General features: G+C 46.3%; 1 protein-coding gene across 3 annotated transcripts in view; it reads left to right on the forward strand.

Annotated features, from left to right (window-relative positions):
* Positions 1 to 1,651: 1,651 nt before the first annotated feature.
* Positions 1,652 to 24,439, forward strand: part of Igf2bp1 (insulin like growth factor 2 mRNA binding protein 1) — a 39,525-nt gene continuing 16,737 nt past the window's right edge. For all 3 annotated transcript variants that reach the window (XM_047545847.1, XM_047545848.1, XM_047545849.1), the window contains exons 1-2: positions 1,652 to 1,826; positions 2,970 to 3,030. In XM_047545847.1, the coding sequence (XP_047401803.1) occupies positions 1,652 to 1,826; positions 2,970 to 3,030 (236 nt within the window). The remainder of the gene's footprint in view (positions 1,827 to 2,969; positions 3,031 to 24,439) is intronic.

Genomic DNA, 24,439 nt, shown 5'->3' on the forward strand with positions numbered 1-24,439 from the left:
CAGACCGGGTGCGACCGCCCACGTGTCGCCCCTTGCCCAGTCGGGTCTTTCCCTCGGGCTCCCGGAGACTGAGGATCCGGAACGAGTTAGTCAAAGCCGAGGGAGGGGACCAGGGCGGATCCGCTTTACCCTCCCCAAGAACGGGCGGGGGAGGGGCCGCCGCCCCCTCCCCTAAGCTCCCGCCCCTCGCTTCCCCCAGCGCGGAGCGGAAATTGCCCCCTCCCCCCGCGGGTCTGACCTGGGGACGTGGGCGGGGCTTCGAGCTTGGCCCCAGCCCTCCGCCCCTCTCCCGCCTTCACGAATCCTGCACCCCAAACAAAGTTCGGAGACCCAAACCCCGAGCTGAAAAAGCTGCTGTCGGTGTCCCGGGTGGGGCGGGCGCAGGGGACTCCACCTGTCTGCCCCCTCATCAGAGAGGGAAAAGGGGACCATTTGAATCTCCACCCGGTCACTCGTCCCTAAGACCCTCCCCCTTTGGTTTGCTCGTGTTAGCCCAAGCGACCACCCCTCTATCTTCTCTCTCACCCTGCTTAGCTCCTGGGGTCATCTCGGGCCGGAGCTGCGGTTTCCCCCAGAACCCCAGAATGTTATTTAACAGCTGGACTCCCGGTGTGAGCCACCCTTTCTTTCGTGGGGCTCCAGAAACACGATTTCCTACGGATCACTCTTTCCCAACCACGATCCCCAATGCTCCCAGCTTCCCAGTGCCATGCTTGCAGGATCCCCCAGTCCTAGACCCCTGGAGACGGGGAGTCTTGTGGGGGTGGGTCGGGAAACGTGGAGACCCCTACTTAAATATCTAGGGAAAAGGCGCCTTTTTAAATAACTGGCTTGTGCGACCCCCCTCCTGAAGACCCCAGAGTCCTTGGCTTCTCTTTGTCTATCTCGGCCGTCCCCCGCCTGTCAGTCGCTAGCAGTTAACTGGGTGGGGTGGGCAACCCAGACCCCCAAAACGAATAAAAAATAATCGTGCATTTTACTCTTCGGAGAAATTTGGAGCTCTACCCCCTCCCCCAGTTCATCCCGGGGTAGGGGGAGGGGTGGGGGCGGGGCGTTTCCCTAGGGGCCAGGTTTTTGCCAAAGGGGAGGGGGCGAATAGAGCTTTGAGGACTCCACACCCACCATCCCATTTTACCCTGGGGGTGAGTTGAATGACCCACTCCCCCTCAAGAAGAAAGGTTGTTGGATTTGGCCGATTTGGAGGGCCGAGAGCCGGGTGGCGTCGGGGGTCTTCCCCTGCAGGGTGGGTGGGGGCTGTCACCACGTGGCTTCGCCTTTTTTTTTTTTTCCGCTCCATTTTTTTTTCAAGTCGATTTTATTTAGAGGCGGCGCCAGGGCGGCCGCGGAGAAACGTGACACACCAGCCCGCTCGGAGGGGTTTCGGACCGAAGGGAAGGAGCCGCGCTGCGTCGCCCGTCTCCTAGCGCACCACCGGCACTTCTCCCCGGCTTTCTCCGAACTCTCCCGCGACCTCTGCGCCCCCTCAGGCCGCCCTCCCCGCTGTGGGCTCCGGACAACTTCAGGAGTGGGGTGCAAAGAAAGTTTGCGGCTCCTGCCGCCGGCCTCTCCGCTGCTGGGCCTAAGAGGTTTGCCGCCAGCGCCTGCCCGTTTGGCCTTGCCTGGGACCGCGTCCTGCCCCGACACCGCCACCATGAACAAGCTTTACATCGGGAACCTCAACGAGAGCGTGACCCCCGCGGACTTGGAGAAAGTATTTGCGGAGCACAAGATCTCCTACAGCGGCCAGTTCTTGGTCAAATCCGGCTACGCCTTCGTGGACTGCCCCGACGAGCACTGGGCGATGAAGGCCATCGAAACTTTCTCGGGTAAGAGCGCAGCCACCTCCCCGGAAAAACCACATCGAAATCCCGGAACAACGGCGACCCTCACCCCCTCTTTTCTTGCCTGCTAACTCTACTCCCCCCCCCACCCCCCGGGCCTGTGGGGCTCGGCCTCAGTATCCACCCTCCTCCGACGCCCCCATCCCTTCTCCAAATCCCACCCCCGAGCAGAAACATTTGGGGTTTCCTTGCCCCTTTCCTCCCACCCGAGAGGGGAAGCTGGGGGTTCCCTTTACTCCCCACCGACGGGGCGGGAGCCCGGGTTGGCAGTAGTGGGGGTGGTAGCTTTCAGGGCTCAGACGACCCAGTCTAGGCGTTTTTTCCACGTCCAGCCCCTCCCTGCCGGTCGCTGGATGGCCCCCCCAGCTCCCCTTCCTCAGCCGTAGGCCTTTCCAGCCATGAAGGGGGGTCCCCACACCGTCTCGGATTCTCCCTTTTTGGGTGGGAACTGCAACCCTCGGGCAGGGCATGGGAGGAAGGGGCTCCCGCCTCCGCCCAGGGCTTGGGGCTTGAGCCATTTTGATTTGAAAGTGGGGCGTGAGCGGGGTGGCGCGGCGGCGGTGGCGCCGGGTCGCCATGCTGCTTCCCGAGACTCTGAGGCTGGGCCGAGAGGCGCGCGCTGTGGCCGCAAGGGACCCTCCCTGTGGGGCCCCGCTTGTCTCCTCCAGGTTCTCTGCTTGCAGACCAGCCCCGACAGGTGACGTCCCGCCGCCTGAAGCCCTTCTCCCATGCCTAAAAAAAATTAAAGTTTTATTCTGCAACCCCCACCCCCCCCACATTCCGGGAAACGGGGAGCCCTTTTCTCTTGGCACCTACTCCCACATCTGGGAGCCGTGTAGGCAGCACGCTCACACAAATGCCCTTGCACCTTTCCGGAATCCGGGCTCTCAGAACGACCCTTTCAAATAGTCTTTGCGATTAAACAAAACAAATTAAAAATTAAGAAAACATAATAATGAATTTATAGATTCCACCACTCCAAGTCCAACCTTTTCCCTTTAGACTTGCGGAAGCCACTGCCTGGATTCCTAGGAAGATCTCAAATCCCAACTCTTGAATTACTTAAGTGTGTGTGCCCCCACTCCCCTTCACTCTAATGTTCAGGTCTCCCCCTCTTTTAATCTTTAGGGAAAGTAGAACTGCAAGGAAAACGCCTGGAGATTGAACACTCGGTTCCCAAAAAACAAAGGTAGGAAAGAACTCTAATGGGGGGCTGAGACCGTTCAGGGGTTCATAAATGTCTCCAGTGGAAGAAACCCGGTACTGGCCTTCCCACCCCCAACTCCGGATGTTGGGGGCTGGGAGGGAAGATAGGCCAAGATCTTGTAATGGGTGGTTTTACAACTTGTTTTAAAAAAAAAAAAAAAAAAGTTGGGGCTGGGTGTGCTTAAGATGTTCCTTGCAGAAATAAAGGGAAGTAAAGGGAGAAAATCAACAGGGGAGAAACCTTGCGGAGTTTGTTCAGAGTGTGGGGCCATATTTGTGGGGAAGCTTAAAATCTTTGAAGAGTTTAGATTCATGGCGAGGGCGATTTCTACAACTTCCTAGCAGGCCTCATTTTCTGTTTTTCTCACCATCCCACACTATAATTCTTAAGTGGATTGTCGTTGGGGGGGTCTTTTTTACACCCTAGGGGATGTGGAAGGAGCCTCTCCTCTCCCAAGAATCCTCTTGTACTTGTGCTTTATTTAATTTCTGTAAAAGGTAAAAACATTTTTTTCTCATAGACCCCCTACCCCCAGTCCCTCAGATCTTACATCTCCTCCCTCCCCGACTGGATTTTCCACAGAATATGCTTTGGCTGTACTATCCTTTTCGAACCCCCCCCACCCCCACTCCTTCAGCCCATTGTTACAAGGGGACCATCTGGGGTGAGAGCTTTGTGTTCAGGCTGTGAGCTGGGGCTCTTTGGAGGGTCTAGAACTCTGGATGAATGGGTGTGTGTGTGTGTGTGTGTGTGTGTGTGTGTGTGTGTTGTGGTGTTCCTATACCCACTATCCTCTCTCTAGCAAAATGGGATATCTCTTCTTATTGGGCTTTCCAAAAATTCATGGTGGATTTCAGATCTTTCATTGAATTCCAAAATCTTATGTTGCGCTCTGGCTGGGAGTGTAGGGCAGTCTTTAAACATGTTGACAGTACAGAGTTTTCTCTTGTGTGGTTGGTTGGAAGCAACCCTCAGTAAATCTTTGATCCCCTCAATCCCCATTTCAAAACTGGAAGTTTGCATAGTCTCTGGACTTTCCTGGGTAAGAAGGTGAGGGGGTGGCTGTGTTTTTTAGGGGGGCAGTTCAAGGATCTAGAAAGTTTAATGGGAGAATCTGTGAAGTGGTTTAGCTTAAGAAATTTAACTTCCAGCCACTGTATCTATAGATGATCAATATGGCTTGTTACTGTGTTTGTACAGCTTGTGATTTAACCTCAAATGCTTGAAATACTATTATTGGAAAGGCAATTAGAGTTAGGGGTAAAGAGGCAATAAAATTGGAAGAAGTCTCATTATTTTGAGACATTTTCTGAAGATGAGAATAAGAAGCAAATATATCAACACCAGTAGATTTATTGAGATCATGGATATTTGAATTGAAAGCTGAATGTTGCTGAGAAATATCCCAAATGACTAAAACTTTGAAATATATGGACTTTTTTTTTTTTTTTTTTCTCGAGGATGGTTTACATTTTAAAGGGAATGATGTGAAAAGCTTGAGAAATAGCAAAATGTGATGAAATGGAACTCAAAACATTTATATTTTAATTTTCATGGTGCCCTATGTTTGTGGATCTTTTTTCTCAAGCCATCTGCTTGCTTTTATTTCTACTCTCCTTGTTCCCTCCAAAATGCATTACTGAGGACTCTTTTTGAGTTGGAATGGGGAGGGGGTTTGTGAGAAGACTGGGTAAAAATCTGCCTTTCCACACCCATATTCAATTAGATCTTTTGTGTGTTCTCCCCCTTTCTGAAATAATTTTTGAGTCCAAACATTGAGTCAATTGTCTTTTGTGTGTGTGTTGGGGGGGTAGAGGTGGTGAGAAGGGACTTCATTTTTCTAGCATGAATCAATTTTTGAAGTCTCAGATTAAAAAAAAAGTTTGTTTTCATGAACTCAGTTTGCTCTATCATTTTGTGTTCTTTGAGGAAGCATGTTGTATGTCTTTAGTCTCTCAAAGTATTCCTTCATTTGGGTTTGTTACTGACTTTTCAATCTCATGTATGTACATAAGAGAAACTAGTTAATTATGACATTCTGAGAAACATGAACAACTGCACATATGTACTATGTATACATATGTGTTCATACGCTTGTGTTTTCATTATTTAAAATAAAAAGTGTTATCTTCTTAGTAACACTCAGTACCAAATGAATCATGATTTAAATTTCTGACGCCCATAAAATCCCGACAACTTAAATGTACCTCTGTGTGTGTGTCTGTGTGTGTGTTTTAGAGAGGGGAAGTCAAACAAAGGATGTGCTACAGAAGTTACATCTGAGCAGCTCTGATTTAAATTATTAATATATTTTGCTTTTACTTTCAATATTTTTGATAAAATTTATGCCTTTTAAGGATGCAAGAGACTGAACACTATTGTAAAAGTGAAAAGAGCAATTAATTTGAATTTTTAGAATAAATGACATTAAATTTCTCTACCCTCTTTTCTTACCCTTGTTTGTGTTAGAATTTGGTTAATGGCTTTGCCTTTGGGTTGAGAATTTCTACATATTTGCTCTCAAATGTTGGTCGGAAGACCCAAGACATTTAAAAAATAGTTGCGGAGAGTTTGTGTATGTGTTTTCTTCTGGTGAAGGGCTACCATCTTAAAGAGACTTGTTTACTAAAGGAAATTATTTGTTTTTGAAATAATTCAACTTTTGTTATACTTGCCACTGTTTATGCCGTTTCCTATAGGGATGTGACCTGAGGATGGTATTTACTGTCAACTGGTGTCATCAAAATAAAAGGTGTTACTGTTAAAAAAAAAAAAAAAAAAAAAAGAAAAAGAAAAAAAGATGCCCTTTTCCAGGGTGAAATATATTGAAGTTAAATACTTTTAAGTTTGTTTTCATTAGTCAAGTTACTGCTGTTTCTTTCCTCTAAGTTCACTAAAAATGAGGTGAATTAATACTTTTCCCTAAATTTTCAACTATTAAAATGAAAATTAGTCTCATAACCATTCATAAGTGTGGGAACTCTCAAGAGAATATGTTCTAACTTGTTTCCTATTTTACAGCTTAATTTTCTGATGTTAGCAGCTTTAAAAAATCTGAAGGGTTTTGTAAATGGCAAAAATTTTTTTCCATTTTATTTAAAATGATTTTTAGAAACTGAAGAAATACGTGGATCATTGGATGTTCTCAACAAGCTTAAATTTTTTACCTTTAGAAATACTTTTTACATTTAATCAAAACAATAAAAACAACATAACAACTTATAGTTAGGGGCTGAAAATGAAAGGGAGTTTGTGAAAGAAAGAGTAGGTTTACCTTTTTTCTTCCAGGCACTTTTACTTTGATTGTACTGTGAGTTAGCCTTCAAATCAAAAAGAGAATTAACAACTTCCACAAGGTGAAAGATACGTGTGGCTAGTATTCAACAAGTTTAAAGCAGAAACAATTAGATTCTTTTAGTAAAAAAGGTTTCCCCTTATGTTCTGGTGTTCTTTCATTAAATAAGTGAGAAAAAAATGAAGACTCATTTTTTATACTGCTGGAGTAAAGGTGGAAATGGGGTTCACCCTCATTTTAGTTTCCTCCTAGAAATTAAACTTTACCCATTCATAAATTGAATTTTATTCATTGCAAGAAAGATCCTTAGTGTGTTAATTTGGGCAGTAATTCAAGATGAGACTTTTCTAAGAACAATGGTATTTGTCCCTTGGAAGCATTTTAAGTTTCCATAACCCCTGATTTTCTGGCCCAAATTAGAAAGATGAAATTTTACTTGGATGGTTTCTCAGACGGAGTACTTAAGTAATGAGGGGAAAGAATTGCAATTCCCATCACTAGCTTATTCAAAGTATAGTTAACTACTCCAAATGTGTAGTTATAATGACACAGCTTTTGGTGGAAAAAGCAAAACATTCTTATAATCATGATTCAGGAATTAAATACGTGACATTAGCAGTTGGAAGAATCTGGATTCAGTTTCTGAACTTTTCTTATCTTTTAAAATTACCTTCATATATCATTTTAATTGATTTTTGTGTGTGTGTGGGGGTCCTTTTAAAAAGACTTTAAAAATTTATATTTTAATGTGTAACAGCCAGTTGACAAAGATAGCGTGAGGCAGGCTAGTGAGGATATGCTTTGAAAATATTTCTAAAAAATTTCAGATTTGGTTTTATTGAGTGAAAAGGGGGAGACCAAGCAAATGCAATTTTTTGAAGATTAGAGATTTTTGTGTTGAAGAGATTATTTATCGATCATATCTGTGTAGTAGTAGTAGTGGTGGTGGTGATGATGGTGTCTTAGAATAAACGAAAAACCAAAGAAAAGTTTGAAGAACTGATTTTTCCATCTGTTAGAATTTAAAATTAAATTTCAGTCAGTCTTGTTCACTCTCCATCCTTTCAAAGGATTTTTAAAATGTGGCTAATATCTTTCCAAAAGTGCAGAATAAATTTATTGATGGTATGTAGTGTGTGTGTGGGGGGGGGGAGGGTGCTGGGGAAAAACAGACCGACCGACAGACAGTCGGACAGACGGACAGACGGACGCTGGGGATGGGGTGGATTTCCCGCTTGCCTTTAAAGAGGAGCGGCTGGAGGCTCGCAGTACCCCTCAGACACCAGCTTCAGGAGACCGTGGTAGATTGATTTAGCGCAGGGTAAGGCTATTTTTGCTCTCGGAGCTGACTGCTTTCCCTTCCCCTTTAAAATAAACAACAGGGGGAGAGGATAGTGGCATCGTCGGCGCTGGAGAGCTTCCTGGAGAGTTCCAGCCCTCCCGGCCCGGTGCCTGACCCCTCTCCGCCCGCCCCAGCCCCAGCCCCAGCCCCAGCCCCAGCCCCAGCCCCAGCCCCAGCCCCAGCCCCAGCCCCAGCCCCAGCCCCGCAAACGCGGTCGCTAGGCAGAGGGGCCTCCCGCCTTCCTCCTGTTAACAAACCCTGGCAGAGAACAACCGCAGCCTGCATCTTTGACGACTTGCTTCCCAGGGTCCCCCAGTCTGCAGCTGGGCCTTAGCCTTTGGCACCCCCAGATCCCGAACGTTGCCTTGACTTCCCCAAGTTCCGCCGCGGAGTGTAGACCCCTTCCAAGATATTTTCGTTCTAAGGCCAAAGACCAGGAGGTCATTGTAAAGTGAAAAGAGACAGAGAAGAGAGAAGAAGAGCGAGTAAGGGAACTTAGAAGTGGAAGAATATGGACATGCAGGGAGTTGCTGTTCTCTTTGGGTACCAGAGATCCTCTACTGGTGAATAAAACCTTAAAGAGTAAATGGTTGTTAATTCAGATTTGTAATTAAAAAAAAAATTTTTTTTTAAATGTCTGGTACTGGGGATTGAACCCAAGAGTGCTTTACCACTGAGCTATATCCCCAGCCTTTTTTTATTTTATGTTTTCAGGAGAGTGTCTCCCTAAATTGCTGAGGCTGGCCTTGAACTTGTGATTCTCTTGCCTCAGAGTCTCCAGTCTCCAGGCAGATAATCTGTAATCTTTACAAAATGGCCTGCCTGACTGCACGTCCTGAACACTGACTGAAACAATATAGGGAGTAATAGTAATGAAAGTTTCTGTGAAATCTTAGATGAGAATAGATAACAATTCAAAATGTTGAAAACATGGCAGGGTAGAGTGAGTTTTAACCTTAAACACTGCTGATAAAAAAGGTGTGTGGATTATGAATATATCAGAGAATAGTTGTCCTGGACCTCATCCTTTTGTAGTTGGAGAAAACCCGACTGCAGTGCCTGTCCTCCAGTTGGTGACTGGTGAGGCTTTGAGGCTCTTACTTAGGTCTTGGCCTCATTCTCAAATTCACATATGACTTCATGTTATTAGAAAACTTTTGCTCCCTACCCATTTCCACTTTTCCTCCCCAAGGAAAGGACTCTCAAAAAGAACTGCACTGAAGAAAATGGGCACTCACTTGGTTATTGAGGAAGTTTGATTTGGTTAGAAGTGATCCTGTAAGATATGTGACACATGGCTGAAAGAATGGACTGCCATCAGGAGAAGGTTCAGTAACTGTTCTATCCAGTAGAAGAACTGGGATGGTTTTTGAGGCTTTATCAAAGTGGGAAACTATGTACTTGTTAGTAGGTGGGAAAGGTAATTCTGCTTATGAAATGTGTTTATAGCCAGCTTTGACTTGGTTTTCTACCTTTACAGCACTACAGTAGGTTTGCAATAAATACAACAGTCTAGACAGCTTTACCCCAAACACAGACGCTGATACAAAATGTTGATTATGCATAAATCATGGGGAAAAGGAGGACTATTTTGGGGGACAGGGGATTGAACCCAGGTGCATTTTACCACTGAGCTACATTCCAGCCCTTTTTAGAATTTTTTTTTTATTTTGAGACAGTGTCTTACTAAATTCCTGAGGCTGGCCTTGAACTTGAAATCCCCCTGCCTCAGCTTCGAAAGGTGCTGGGATTATAGGAGTGTGCCCTAGACTTCATGATTTTCAATAATAAAAAACCTGACTGCGCTCCCCTGAGATGTAACTATGCAGAACAAACACCAGGAGAAACGCAGCCCTGTTCAGAGGTCCAACTCCCAGCAGCAGTATGCTCGCCATGCGTAAACTGCTTTTGAATGAAATACAGAGCAAACAGCAGGATGATTAAACGAATTTTTGGCTCAATTGTCCAGATATCAAGACTCCTTGGGACAAATCTTATGAGACAAGTGGCCTTTTGGTAACTGGAACGCGTGTAAGGGATTGTCTGGCTCAGTTTGAACTAGGGTTGTGGGGAAAAAATAATAGCAGAGGCACAAGAAGTGGGTGATCTTTTCCTGTTCTCTTTTTTTTTTTTTTTTAACCATGTCTATTTTGTGGATTGTAGTTAATTTTCCACATTGTCTTAAGAGGGTTAAGGGGAATTTTCAATTTTTTTTTCATCGCAAATTAACTTCAGTTACAAAATAGTCATCAAGATCTTTTGACCACTTTATTTTTTTAATTTTTAAAAACTTTAAAGACTCTTCTAGTTTCAATTTGCTCAGTTTCTGCATGAGTGATGCCACCTCTACCTGAGAGGGCCAGTGTGCTACTCAGTACAGGCAGGGCTCAGAAACAGAGACACCAATGGCCAACCCCCACGTGGTGGGGGAGAGAGGGACCAGGGCAGACCTGGGCTGATGTGCCTGGCTTGCCCAATGGGAGCTTCAAGGCCACTGCTGCCTGTCCAGAGTAGGCTCCCTCAGTAGGCCAGCTCTTCACTGGGGTTATTTTGTTCATTTTAAATGGAAAATAAGTGAGTGAAATTTGATTGGATAGTTTGGTTTAGTTGATTGGATAGAGATTGAATCTTGAAAAGGAGAAATCAGAATTGGGAATTTTTAAAAACATTAGTAAGTGCACAGGTTGCAGGATCCAGGTTCTTTGACAGGAGGGATGAAGAGGATAGGAATCATTAAATTCTTTTTAGTGGCGGGAGTCGGGGGATACCAGAGATTAAACCCAAGGATGTTTAACTACTGAGCCATATTCTGAACCCGCTTTAAAGATTTATTATTTTGAGACAGGGTCTCTCTAGGTTGCCGAGGCTAACTTTGAACTTGAGATACTCCTGCCTTAGCCTCCCAAGCCACTGGGATTACAGGTGTGTGCCACCATGCCCAGCTAGGAACCAGTAAGTTCCTATGGCTCAAGGAGGGAGAAAGCTCTATAATATCAGAGTCTTAGGGCCACCTTAGATCCCTATATAGGGTCTTTCTCCCAGGATACCAGTATATAAAGTTTTTTGTTTTTATTGTTGGGGGGTACTTAGAGCCTTGTGTATGCTAGGAAAGCAGCACTCTACCAGTGAGCTACATCCTCAGTCCCGGGAGACTCAGTATTTAAAAGCAAGAGCTCAATTTCTGTAACTGTGAAGTGATCCTAACAGTAATATGCAGTAGCTATTATAATTATAGTATTATTGTTTTGTTATAGATATTGACCTCACTGCCTCCCGTTTTGTCCAGTCGTTGTCTTCCTTTCAAGCTTTGCAGTTCTCTGCTCTATCCTGTAGAGCTGAGGGTAACTCCAAGAGAACCAGAACCGATCAAGTGTATTTGTGTTGGAAAATGTGTCAGTGAGAGTGTGGCAGTGTAGGGTACATATCTTAGGCATTGGGTTGGGGTGTTTAAGTATATTCATATGAATTTGGTTGTATTTTATATGGAACATTTTGAAGGGGATCTGTATAGAGTGATAACTGATAAGTCTGCCTTTGTGCTGAAAGGCACAAAGCAAAAGCCATCTTTAGGGAGAGGGAGAGGAAGCTTACTAGGGACACCTCCAGATCATGAACCTCATCATTGCCCATCTTCTGAGACAGATGGCATGGAGAGATGGGGCAAGCATGGTGGGAATCCTAGGTGATTCATTAGGAGAAATGAGTCTTTGATTGTTGATTCTATGAACCTGGGCCAGATTCCTAGCTGAAATTTCACACATTAGGGCACTATCAAAGGTGCATGCAGAAAAGGGACACTGTGGGTCCACCTCACTCTGCAAATATGCAAAGTGTATTAAGAATTCAGGGGCTGGGGAGATAGCTCAGTTGGTAGAGTGCTTGCCTTGCAAGCACCAAGGTCCCGGGTTCAATACCCAGCACCACAAAAAAAAAAAAAGGATTTGAAAATAAATTTTGGGGGGAAGGGAAAAAAAAATGAATCAAACATCATTGCCCTATGTAAATTTATGATTACACAAATGGTATGCCTTGACTCCATGTACAAATAGAGAAACAACATGTATCCCATTTGTATACAAAAAAAAAAAAAAAAAAAAATTCAGTCCTTTGGGGGCTGGGGTTGTGACTTAGTGGTAGAGTGCTTGCCTAGCATATGTGAGGCACTGGGTTCAATTCTCAGTACCACATGAAAGCAAGTGAATAAAATAAAGGTTCATCAAAAACTTAAAAAATTCAATCCTTTGGGGGTTTTGAGGATAACTGGTGAGAGAAGTATGTATTTGTCTTAATGTCTTGGCTCTTGGTAAATGAACAAAAAGGCATTCAGGAATTGGGGATTCCTGGAGGCCAAGGAGGTGAGTTTCTTCCTTCCTTTGCCTTTGCAGTGACCTTTCCTTTTCTCCCTGGTCTGCTAGTCTAGAAATAGTTCCCGAAGATATACTCAGAACCCAATTTTGTGACCACTTCCTCTTTTCAGTCCGCCCTCCTCAAAACATGCACACCATACCCTGGGCACACATGTGTGTATATGCTTATGTTCATACAGAGGCCATGGACCCCGCCAGGGACTAAGGATTGAACCTTCTCTTACTGGGATGGAGAGGGGAATGGCTTCCAATACGGATGTGGTTTCTGGTCCTTTAACAGGCTTGTGACTTTAATCAGTTAGAATAAAGGGTTTTGCAATTTATGCAGAGTGATGTATATTGCATTTGGAATTGCTTGGGGCTCATCAACTTCCCATTAGGTTCTCTGAGGAGGAGAAGATAAGGGGAGACAGGAACTGAAATGGGGTTTGCTGGGTAAAAGGAAACTTTTTGAGGCTGTCTATTCAAAGTTAGAAATATTTATTCTACTTCCTTTTGGAGGTCTCTAAGTAGGTTGGGAGGAGAAGTCCAAATGTAATAAAGACCAGTTGCTTTGGCAGGATTTGGAGATGGAGCCCTAAATTAAAGGGCAAAGATGTTCCTCACAGAGAGCTGTGGCTGTTGGTGTCTGCAGCCAGTGTATTCTGAGCAAGGACTAGCTGTACTAGGATGCTGACTGGAGAGGCGGCAGGACGGGGTGCCCCCTTGCTCTGCCGTATATGTGTGCACTTGTAATCCCAGGGTGTTGGATTTGCTAGGCAAGCACTGTATCACTCACTCAGCTGCATCCCTCGCTCTTTGTTTCTTATTTTGAGAGAAGGTGTTGCTAGGTTGCCCCAGCTGGTCCTGAACTTGTGATCTCCAGTCTTAGCCTCCCAAGTAACTGGTATTGCAGGTCTGGGCCTCGGCACCCAGTCAGGGTTCACTCTTTAAGTGTCCGTTCAGCAACTTTTTATTTCATTTAAAAAATAAAAGGAAGATCTAGCTGACAGAAGCTAACTTATCTAGAGGACTTTCCTCTGTTTATTACCATTTTGCTGCTGCTGGCAGTTTGGAATAGAGTGGAGGGAGTCCCCTGCAAAATTCAGCTCTGGGGGCGAGGCAGAATCATCTTCACAGACCCCATACATCTCCAAGGGATAATCTTTATGTTGCTTTCTACCCTTTCGTTTCTTGCTGGCCATCTTGAATGAGTAGTTTCCTTTCAACTTCTGACTAGAAGAGGAATGCCACCTATCTAGTCCAAGCTCCTTTGCTCTCCTCTTCAAAGGAAAAAAAAAGTTCTGTCAGCAGCTTTTGCCTGGTGGCGGGGTCTACGGAGTGCATTTGCTACTCAATCATTGGCCTTAATAATAATGAAAAAATTATAACCAAAATGCATGTGAGAAAATATTTAGCAAAATGGTACTGACTTTTGCCAGGAGCAGTGGTGTACACTCATCAGTTCTCAGGAGGCTGAGGCAGGAGGATCATGAATTCAAAGCCAGGCCCAGCAACTTAGTGAGACCCTGTTTTTTTAATAAAATATATATATTTTTTAAATGGTTGGGGATGTGGCTGAGGTGTTAAGCGCCCCTGGGTTCAACCCCTGGTACCAAACAAACACGCAGAACCCCAGAAAAAAAAAACCTCCAAGCATCCCAGGAGATGGTACTTCTTGTGATAGCTTGCATATTGCTGCAAATGTTGGTACCTCTAATCATGTGATCATGAGCACATGCATTTATCCACTTTTGCTTATCTATTTGGAATCTATGACTGCATGACATTCCCTTTGCTAGGTACTAGAAATACACGAGGAAAAAGTGAAAAACCTTAGTCTTATAATGGCTATGAAAAAAAACTAATTTGTCAAGTACTTTTTTTTCTTTACTTTGCTCGTCCCCACCCCTTTTTTTCTTTTTTCCCTGAGGTGGGAATCTTGCTTGCAATGGTACCCCCATTGGTCTTGAACTCTGGGGCTCAGGTCATCCTTCAGCTTCTGTGTAGTAGCTGGGACCACAGGTTTGAATCATTGTGCCTCACAAAAAACAAATTGCTATTTTAATATCATTGTTGGTTCTGCTTTTTCCCACATGGAAGAGACCCTTCATCCTAGACAATGTGGGAATCTGTTTTTTTGTACCAGGGATTGAACCCAGTAGCAATTAACTACTGAGCCACATCCCCAGGCCTTTTTAATATTTGATTTAGAGACAGGGTCTCACTGAGTTGCATAGGGCCTCTATAAGTTGCTGAGGCTGGCTGCTCTCGCTCCTCCTGCCCCAGCTTCTGGGATTACAGACATGTGCCACTGAGCCTGGCCCATGTGGAATATTTACCTGACCCTTCCCCTGCACTGAATAGTTCAATTATTTAATTTATATTTAGTAGTGGGGCTTCTGTTTTGGGCGGAGAAAGCTGGCACAGGGGTTGAGAGGGAGATTTCCTGCCCTCCAGTGTTAGTTTTTAGATCTAGGAAAGCTGTGGGACAGCATGGAGGTCTAGGGGATTAGGTACATAGATAGGGTTATGCCATGTCAGGAGCTAAGATAAAGGAGGGAGGCAGTAGCTAAACTAGGTTTTGGAGGATAGGCAGAAAAAGAGGAGTGGGTTCAGGAGAGCTGGTGGACAACAGGACAGGGTGGTATTTGTGGCAAAATAATTCATCTCTGTGAGGGGGAGCAGTATTCAGTGGAGACAAGTTATAGGTAGGTAGGGCAGGAGCCCTGTTTATGTCCCTCATTGCACATATGCTTTGTTCTTAAGAAGTGTGAGAAGTGATGACGGTCAAAAAATGGTCTTTCTATAATTATAGGAAACTTACGGAGTATCTACTCCGAGATTGAAGCCCTATAAGAACCCCGAAGGCATTATTTTCATTCTATAGAAGAAACTGAAGTTGAGTGGTGCAGATAACCAAAAGATGCCTTCCATGAGTAGGAGCCTTAGGACTCAACTGTGGCATTTCTGTTTTTAAGGCTGAGCTCTCTTAGAGGTGGGGCCAGGTAGTCCTCTAACAAGGTCGAGTTTTTCTTTAATTTTGATGGGGGGAGCATAAGCTTTGCAAATATAAATACGCCGCACATGAAATCACATGACCATTTCACTGATCTGTGCCTCCTTCCCTTCCCAGTGGGGTTACATTGCCTTTACATTGCGTTTTCCTTTCCCTGTTGGGATTTTTAGGCTAACACAAGTGAGATAATGGATCCCAAACTCCCTTTGTCTGGGCTGCTAAGATGGGAAAGAGGATTCTGCTGTTGGAGTGTTAATAGCCACAAAGAGGGACCTAAAGCAAGTGGAGGAAAGACCTGAGTGGGCTGCCCATGCACACTCAGTTTCCCCCAGATGTATTAGCTGTGGCATGAAGGGTCATTGTCTTTTCCCAGGTCTCTGTTTCTTCATCTGGATCCTTGCCATCTCCAGAAACCTCATGAAATAAACTGAATAAATATTTTGGGTTCTAAGAAAGAACCTCCACTCTGACACTTCTGGAAGGCACCAGGGTTTGAACTTTTGGCTAATTCCTGCCTCTCCCTTTTTTCATTTGGGTTTAACCCAGGGGGAAATAGGAGCTTGGGGGAAAGGGCAGGGATTGAGATGCTTTCCCTCTCCTCCCCCTACTCCCTGCAGGGACAAAGAGGTGACCTTTGTTACATGACTTGCATAATCACAATTCATAGTTGATTCATGTTATCTTTTTCTTTTATTTTATTGGTACCTGGGATTTAACCCAGACATCTCTGCAGCCCTTTTTTATATTTTATTTTGAGACAGGGCCTCCCTAAGTGGCTAGGCTGGCTTGAACTGGACATCCTCATGGCCTCAGCCTCCCCAGCGGCTGGGAGATACACATTGAACAAGAACAATTTAAAATTTTCTCTGGCAAGCAGAAGCAGGCTGCGCGATGCAGTGACACTTGCTGACTAGGGTCACCTTGGGCTAGTTACTTGAACTCTCTGAGCCTCCTTTTGGGACTTGGCAGAATGGAAGTAATATACTCAGTCTTCTTTGGTGCTTGAGGGGCTCAGACCAGCACCTTTTGGTTGTTCCAGGTTCATAAGACAGCGTGTAAAGAGGTACTTTGTACACTTTGAAATACTATGCCTAGTTGCGTTATTAATAAGACTATAAATTGATGACACTCCCAAAGGGCTGGCAGATAAGGTTCTCACTCCTTACCCGGCATGGGAGCCAGGATGACTCAACGTTGCTGTAGCTGTAGATCCTCCTGGTTGACTGGGGACCTGGCCTCTCCAGGGATGGGAAGGCCCCTAAGTTCTGTCCCCCCCGCATCCCACTCCCAGGCCCCAGTTCCTGCCTTCTCAGTGGGAGGCCTCCCAGCCGGTCCTGCCCCCTCCCGCAGCTCGGCCGAGGTCTCTAAGGAATGCCATCTCCCCGGCCATTTTCTCCCCTCCAGCATCTGCGGCCCCACTTCCAGCCTCTTCCCGGCTCCCTACCCCCAACCGGTTCCCACTTAAATGCTTGCAGGCCTGTTTGCAGGCGGGAAGCCCCCTCCCCCCACAGGACCACCTCAGTCACAGCCCTGACCACAGGGAGGTCGGGTCTGGATTTACTAAAGGACCCCGGAGGGGGAGCCTGCCCCGCACTGGCTGCCTGGCGCACCGATGGGGTCGGGTTTCTGTCGGTGGGGTGGGGGGGAGAGAGAGAGGGAGAGAGACTGACTGACACACACAAAGGGCAAAGTCCTGGTCCCCACCCCCACCCAGTAACCCCTGGTGCAGGTCCCCTCCCCCTCTGGGCCCTGCGCTGGTAGCCAAGGGACCACTGGGCCCCGCTGGACCGGCTTGGATACCGAGGGTGATTTGGCAGGAGAACATTCTAGATTAACAGAGGGAGTGGTGGGGGTGGGCATCCTACCTCCTTTGGCACTCTGCATCTGAAGCCCACCCAGAGGTTGGGGTGGGAGAGTGCGTACTCAGCTTTCCCTGGGTTAGGTGAGAGGGGCTGGGGGAAGGGTCCGCCCCATGGGGCACAGGCCTGGCCTCTCAGCTGCTTAGACCTTCTCAATTGCGGGCTCACAGGACTCCCCTCCTCCCCCCCAGCTGCTGCCAGCCCTCCCCCACTCTCAGCTGCTGCCGCCCTTCCCAGGCACCTCTTTCTCCTCAGTTGCCCAGACTGCTGGGCTTTCCAACCCTCTGGCGGGGAAGGCGTTATTGGACCCTGCGCCTCCTCCTGGCTGAGGGCTGTGAGAACCATCTTTGTAAGGGGCTGTTAGTCCTGAAATGGGGAGAAAAACCTTTACGGAGAGGGCATTTTCCCCTTACCCCAAGCCAGGCAAAAATCAGATGTTCCTCAACCGGAAGAAGCAAACCCCTGGCTTCCTGGAGTGTCCCCCACCTACAGGTCTTTTTTGGCACCGGGAGGGGAGGCAACCAGAGCTCCTGTCCACTAATAGGATAAATTAGATTATTACTATTTAATGCACACCAGGACACACTCATCCTTATACGGGGAACACTTATTCCAAGCATTACTTTAATTCTTAAGAGGGTCTTTTTGACAGGGCCAAGTCCCCAGTTGCAAAAAGTGAGCTGGTTTCTTTTCCCTTGCTTCTGAGCGTTCTACTTCAAAATTCTCCCTTGAGCTGCACTCTCCACACTTGCTGCTCTGCCTGAGGAGAGACTACTCCTCTCCATTTCCCAGGCATCTTCCATGTCACCATCCACTCAGTGGCAGCTCCACCCTCAGCCAGAGCCCCAGAGTGCCAGACCATTTGGCTCTTAGGCTTCCTGGAGAGATGCTGACATCTGCACTGGGGGATGAGAGCTAACCCAGCATCTCCCCTGAGCTGTAGTTGGGACCGGAGATGGTCTTTCCCTCTATCAGAGCTTATTAACCTTCTCTACCCCAGGGAAAATCCCGGACACTTCCCACTGCCAGTCTGAGAAGGATGGGGAGCAGCATCCTCCAGGGCACCATTGTTGCCTCCACCAGGAAGGGTTTGCTACACTGGTCACTTCTTTTCCACATGTCTGTGTACTTGAGTTTTTTTTTTTTTTTTTTTTTTCTCTAGATTTCTCCTGCACATATATCACACCCCAGATTCTTTATTCTCTTGGCTACATCTTCCCACTGTATAGCTCTCCATGGCCAGTCCCCTGCAGGAGCTGCTCTGAGGTTAAAGAGCAAGATTCTAGGTGGGGGAAGGGGACGCCAGTTGGCCCAGGCAGACGCACAATTTGTCTGGAAAGACATGGGCTGTCCCAGAGCTTCTGTTTTGGCTTCCTCTGGTGCTGCCCAGATGGGCAAGGGGAAAAAAAAATCTTCAGGCTTTCTTGTCAACCCATTTATTCCTGAGATGAGTGAGTTGAGCTAAGGATTCGAGGCTGCAGCTTGCTGTCCACCTCAGTCAGTATCTTAGCACCTCTCCCTCAGATCACGCCTTTGCTTCCTTGTCTACCTTAGGCCTAGCTGGCATTGTGTGCAAGATAAGAACTTCTGGTGACTACCCTTTTCCCCTCTTAACAGATCTCTGACAGCCATCCAGCCGTATTATAGGGTAGTTAGCTCTTCTGCAAATTAAATCTTGTGCCCAAATTAGAGCCGCATGCAGTAAAAGCCAGTTGGCACGCATTTAGCCATACAGAATATGGGCATTTTTCCTGCTCCTGACGTCAGGCTCTACAAGCTTCTGCTGTATCAACATTCCTCCTTTGGAGGGAAAGCAGCGTAGTTTGGTAAAATGAACACAGACCAGCCTGAAGAGTGAGTTCTAGTTCCACTCCCAGATTGGCAAAGCTTTTTCCTTCTCCTATGAAATAAGGGTGACTTTAGATCAGGCGTGAGGGTTTCCTCCTTTCCATAAAACTATGAATCTGATTCTTTTCAGCTGGAAATTCTTGGTGATGGGTTAAGGGGTAGTGTGTGTGTGTGTGTGGTGTGCCTGTGGTCTTGTAAGAAGCTGTGTGATCTCCCGTTCTCCTCTGAAATGTTATTATGCTCTGGTAGAAGAGCTCTCCAAAAGAGATCCTGGAGATGTGCTTTTCCTACTTTCTTGTCCTCAGAGTTAGTGCAGAAATCAAGGGACATGTGGGACTCAGTGTATGCGCCACGTTCATTTAAAGGACCACATGCTCGGTGCCACAGTTGCATTCCGGTGGTGTCCGTGCCTTCCAGTCCCTCCACACTTTGATTTTCTTCTTGGTGACGGAACCCACTCTGCTGGTCCCACGCCACCCAGTAGGTCCCTGTTTTCCAACCTCTAGCCCTTACCCGCCAGCCACCCGACGTCGCGTCTGTCTGGCTGCCCTGCCTCTGGATCAGCCTGGCACAGAGCCCTGGGCGCGGGGCCAGCTTCTCCTCCCTCCGCGGCCCCACCCCCTTTCTCAACTACAGCCCTGCCTGGAGCGTGCCAGGCCCGCCCCCTTCAGAAGTTTTCCTTGGGCAAATTTTTTTGCGTGTGTGCCACTTCTCCATCCTGTATAGGGATAAAAAGAAGGGTGGGGAGGAAGGACTGAGTCAGCGGTGATCTTCTGGAAAAAGCAGAGGTGAGCCCTTCAGGGCAACTTCCAGCTTGGAGAAACACCATGAGGTTCCAGCTTTGGGAGGACCCTGCTGCTCCTACAGCAGCCACATTGGGACTCTTGTTGAAGAGTCTGCAGAATCACCCGTTTCTGAAGGCAGGCACCCAATGGAAAGCCTCCTCTGTTCCCCAGTCAGCCTTGTTCTATCCGTCCCTGTTCAAACTGGGGTTCCCTACTGCACTGAAAGTACGTGGAAGCAAGAACCTAGTCAGTGACTCTGTGCTAAGCATGCAGATAACACCCAGCACTGTGCATGTACAGCATGAGCCACACATGAAAGTTTAATTTCCAAATGCCATAATGAAAACAAAACTGGTGAAATTATTATTATAATTATTATTATTGTTATTTTGGTATCAAGGGTTGAATCCAGGGATACTTAACTAACCACTGAGCTACATCCCCAGACTTAATTTTTTTTTTTTTTTTTTTTTTTTTTTTTAATTTTGAGATAGAGTCTTGCTAAGTAGGTGAAGGCCTCGCTAAATTGTTGAAGCTGGCTTTGAACTCACGATCCTCCAGCTTCAACCTCCAGAGCCACTGGGTTTAGTTATGAGGCCACCATACTCGACTGAAATTAATCTTTTTTTTTTTTTTTATTGTAAACAAATGGGATACATGATGTTTCTCTGTTTGTACATGGCGTAAAGGCATACCATTTGTGTAATCATAAATTTACATAGGGCAATGTTGTTTGATTCATTCTGTTATTTTTTTCCCTTCCCCCCACCCCTCCCACCCCTCTGAAATTAATCTTAAAGATATTTTAGAACCAGCATATAAAAAATTATCACTGCTGGCCACTGTGGCACAAACCCGTAAGCCCAGGCCGAGACCCTTCGAGGCCAGCATGAGTTTGAGCTTACCTTAGACCCTCAGTAACTTGGCAAAGAACCTGTTTTATCTCAATAAATAAAAACTTGGGAATGCAGGTAAGTGGTAAAGCACGGATGGGTTAAAACCCCAGTACCCCTTTAAAAAAATTCCAAACATGCAACCAATATAAATAGTAGTTAATGAGATTTTTTCTTTATCTTGGAGGGAAATAGTTAAGTTTTAGGAATCCACTCTATTTTATTTTACACTTAACCCATCGCAAAGTTAGGTGCTGTGTTTTTAGTGGAGATACCCATTCAGTATTTAGATTCATAAAATTTAGTTGAAAAAAATTATATAAGCTCGACATAAAATTTAAAATTGTTCATGTAACATTGGAAGTGTTCTGAGGTCACATTGTGGTTAGTGGCTACCATGATGGATAGCATAGGCCCAGTGCGTGGTAGTCACCAAGATAACCTGTGGAATGGAGAGCCGCAGCAGCTGGACTCTTTCCAGAAAAATGGAGGGAAGCCATGGTAGCCAGCTTCTTGACACGACAGAAATGGGTACTCGTTAGGTAAGTGAGTGTCGTGTGTTCCTGTAGGTTTGGAACATCTCGTTTACTCACTCTTGTAGCATTGTAGTTGTAACCCAGATTCAGTCTAGCTTTAATTATTTACTTATTTTTGGTGGTACTTTGGATGGAATTCAGGGTCTCTTGCATGCTAGACAAATGCTGTCCCACTGAGTTACACCCAGGGCCTACTCACCCTTCTTTTCTTTATCAATTGCTTCTTACTATTTCTTTTTACTATGGGACTTGACTGAAGATTTGGACATCATTTTGAGGTTCAACCTGTAGGTGTGAATGGGTGTCTTAACTTTGGGCTTAGGGATGGATCCCAAGGTTTTCATTAACCCCCTGAATTTTTGAAATGATGTGCAAATGGTTTTCATTTTTCTGGTAGAAAGTGTTCTTAGCTTTCATCACATTCCTAAAAAGGGAGCTGGGCGCAGTGGTTCATGCCTGCAAATCCCTGCAGCTCCTGAGCTGGAGGCAGGAGGATCCTAAATTCAAAGCCATCCTCCGCAACTCAGCAAGGCACTGAGCAAGTTAGCAGAACCATGTCTCAAAATAAAAAAAATGGGTTGGGGATATAGCTCAGTGACTACACACTGCTGGGTTCAACCCTGGGGGGAAGGAAAAAAGAAAGAAAGGGGGAACAGTTATTTGGACCATTAAGGCATAGAAAATCTCTTAAATTAGGGAAGTTCTATTGATAGACAGAGTCATACCTGTTTAGGGGCACAAGATCCTGTGAGATGGAATAATCCTATTTCTTGTCCCTCAGATGTGAGAAACTGAGGTCCAGAGAGTTGAAGGCTTGACTTGCCCAAGACCACAGGTTGAGGCAGAAGCATGGCTTGGGGTGGGCAGAGGGTCCAGTTTAATCCTACTTCCACAGGAGATGAAAGTCCAGGCTGGACTAAGGATAGGGGCCTCTGGGGACTGGGGCCCAAGCTTGATAGGCTTCTAAAACCTGCTATTGGTGCTCTTCAGAGGTCTAGGAAGGGCAAGCCATCAATGTGGCAGGTGGTACCCTCCCCTTGGGTATGGGGGTGGAAAGAGCAAGGAACAGGTTGGCAGAGACAAAGAACGTCGCAAATCACAATATGATTTTAAAAGAATAACAATAAACTCTTAATGTCATTAAACTAATAAGCTTAGGACATGCCATAAAATCACTATTCAACAAAGTGGAAATGTGCAGCTGGGAAAAGAAGTTAATAGCTTAATGAGTTTTAGGTGTGCTGTTTGGACTTCTTGGAAAGCAGCACCCTTGAGGCAGGCCCTGCTCTTCACTGTGTGAACTCTGAGTATTTATAATCTGTCTTCAAGCCTAACATGACTGTACTGTGGCAAGGCTTTTTTTTGTTTTTGTTTTTGTTTTTTTTTTTGCGGTGCTGGGGATTGAACCCAGGGCCTTGTGCTTGCGAGGCACTCTACCAACTGAGCTATATCCCCAGCCCTTTTTGTTTCTTTATGACACGGGCTGGGCACAGTGGCGCATGCCTGTAATCCCAGCAGCTCTGAAGGCTGAGGCAGGAGGATCATGAGTGCAAAGCCAGCCTTAGCAACTCAGCAAGACCCTATCTCTAAGTAAAATATAAAAAGAGCTGGGAATGTGACTCAGTGGTCAAGTGCCTCTGGGTTCAAAAGTAGCACAAGGTCAGTGCAAAGAGCCTGGAACAGACAGACGAGGGGTTCAACTCCTGGCTCTGGCTTTTTGTGGCAGTGCGACTTGGGTAAAATATTCAGCCTCTTAATCGTGGCCCTGGTCTATAAAACATAACCACTGATACCAACTTCATGGGCAGAGGGAGGATTATATGAGACTATGAATCTTGGGGTCTGGGATCTAGTAAGTGCTCCTCAAATGTTAGTTCTCTTTGTTTAAAATTTAAGCCAGGCTTTTCTCAAATTGTGACCATTTCCCTTTCGTTGAAGTCCATGTCAGTGATACTTCTCTGAACCCAGCTAGAGTGTAAAAGAATGAGACCTTCCTGTCCAGGGAGCTCCCCTCTTACCCCTTCCTTGGGACCAGCTTATGAGCTTCCCAAGTCCATTGGTTTCCTATGTAGCCCTATGTCACGGTGAGATTCTCTGTTGTCCCCTGTGTTTCAAAAAAGGACCCCTGCGTCATGGTGGCCTTTGACAGCATTTGACAGGCGGGCTCTCTAATTGCTATGTATTTGCTGAACAGCCCTCTAGGACCTGACACCTATGGGGCAGGGCAGGCAGAGGGCACTGCATGTCGCAGGCAGTAGTCGAGCAGTTTCAGCCTTCTAGCTGCTGCACTCTTCTTTCTGCCTTCATGTGACGGGCGACTTCATTCTTTGATTCAACAGGTTTTCAGCTACTGGAGGTTGGGGCCAATTGATGAGCCCCTGGGAGTTTTCATTCCTTTGCTAAATAAATGGGTATTGTGGTTTAGGCCCTCCAGGGACAGAGACGGTTCTCAGGGTATGGGGCCCTGTTATCTGTCTCTCTGTCTGACATAGACTGCACTCATCCTGGCCTGGCAGAACCTGGTTACTGGAGAGGGAGGGCTCCATCAGCCCGTGAGGTGGAGGAGCAGGAGTGGGTGTTAGGCAGTAGTGTTTCCCATGGTTCCCAGCAGCCCAGAAGTTTTTATCAATAGTTACCATCCCTCTCACCTATGAGCTCTTTGTCAGCCCTACTTCCTGACCTTTTCCATGCTGGTCCGGACACCTGCAGCCTCCTGGGGACTGGGACATGGATGGAGCTTTACTACATCCTGCTTCACTATATCTTTTCAGTGCGATGTCTTGGGTGCCCCTCATCACCACCAGGTACCGCAAGCCCTTGGTGCCCTGCTTTCACCCAGCCTACCCTGGGCCTTTCGACCTTATTTCTGGAATGAATGAGTTACCTACAAGGTCCCAGGCAGCAAGGGAATGCAGGTTACACTTTCAGCATTGCCCCTTGTGCTTTGGGGCCGAGATAAATTAGGTAGCATCATACTTAATAGAAACCAGGCCAAGGGACCCGAAGACAAAGGTTCTTCATGGTCTCAGTTCTTCCAGGCTCTTCTAGTTGTGTTTTAATCAGGGCTGGGGGCTTTGCTGAAAGGAAGGCTGGGAGGGGCCAGAAGTGGGTTCCCAGAGTGGGTGGGGTATGTGCCCTGGAGGGGTGGGGGTGGGCTGTCAGGATGTCTTTTCTTTCATTGGCTGGGTGGCCTTGCCCTCCTCCCCCTCCCTCTCCTGGAACATTCCAGACATTCCAGACAAACTGCCTGCCATTGCTTTCAGGATATGGATTAACATCCCAGCAGAAATTTGATTTCACCACTACCACCCCTCCCTCCCCTCCTCCCCTCCCTGAAAAAAAAAAAAGCCCCCTAAAACAGTCCGAAGTAGGAGGGATGTTTTAACCTTTAACCTTAGATTATAGCAAGGGACAATCCTGAAAGCGAGGGGGTACTTCAAATTAGGCTTCTACCACAGGTTACTTTAG

Source organism: Sciurus carolinensis, chromosome 3 (genome assembly GCF_902686445.1).
Source record: "Sciurus carolinensis chromosome 3, mSciCar1.2, whole genome shotgun sequence".
NCBI classification, from domain to species: domain Eukaryota; kingdom Metazoa; phylum Chordata; class Mammalia; order Rodentia; family Sciuridae; genus Sciurus; species Sciurus carolinensis.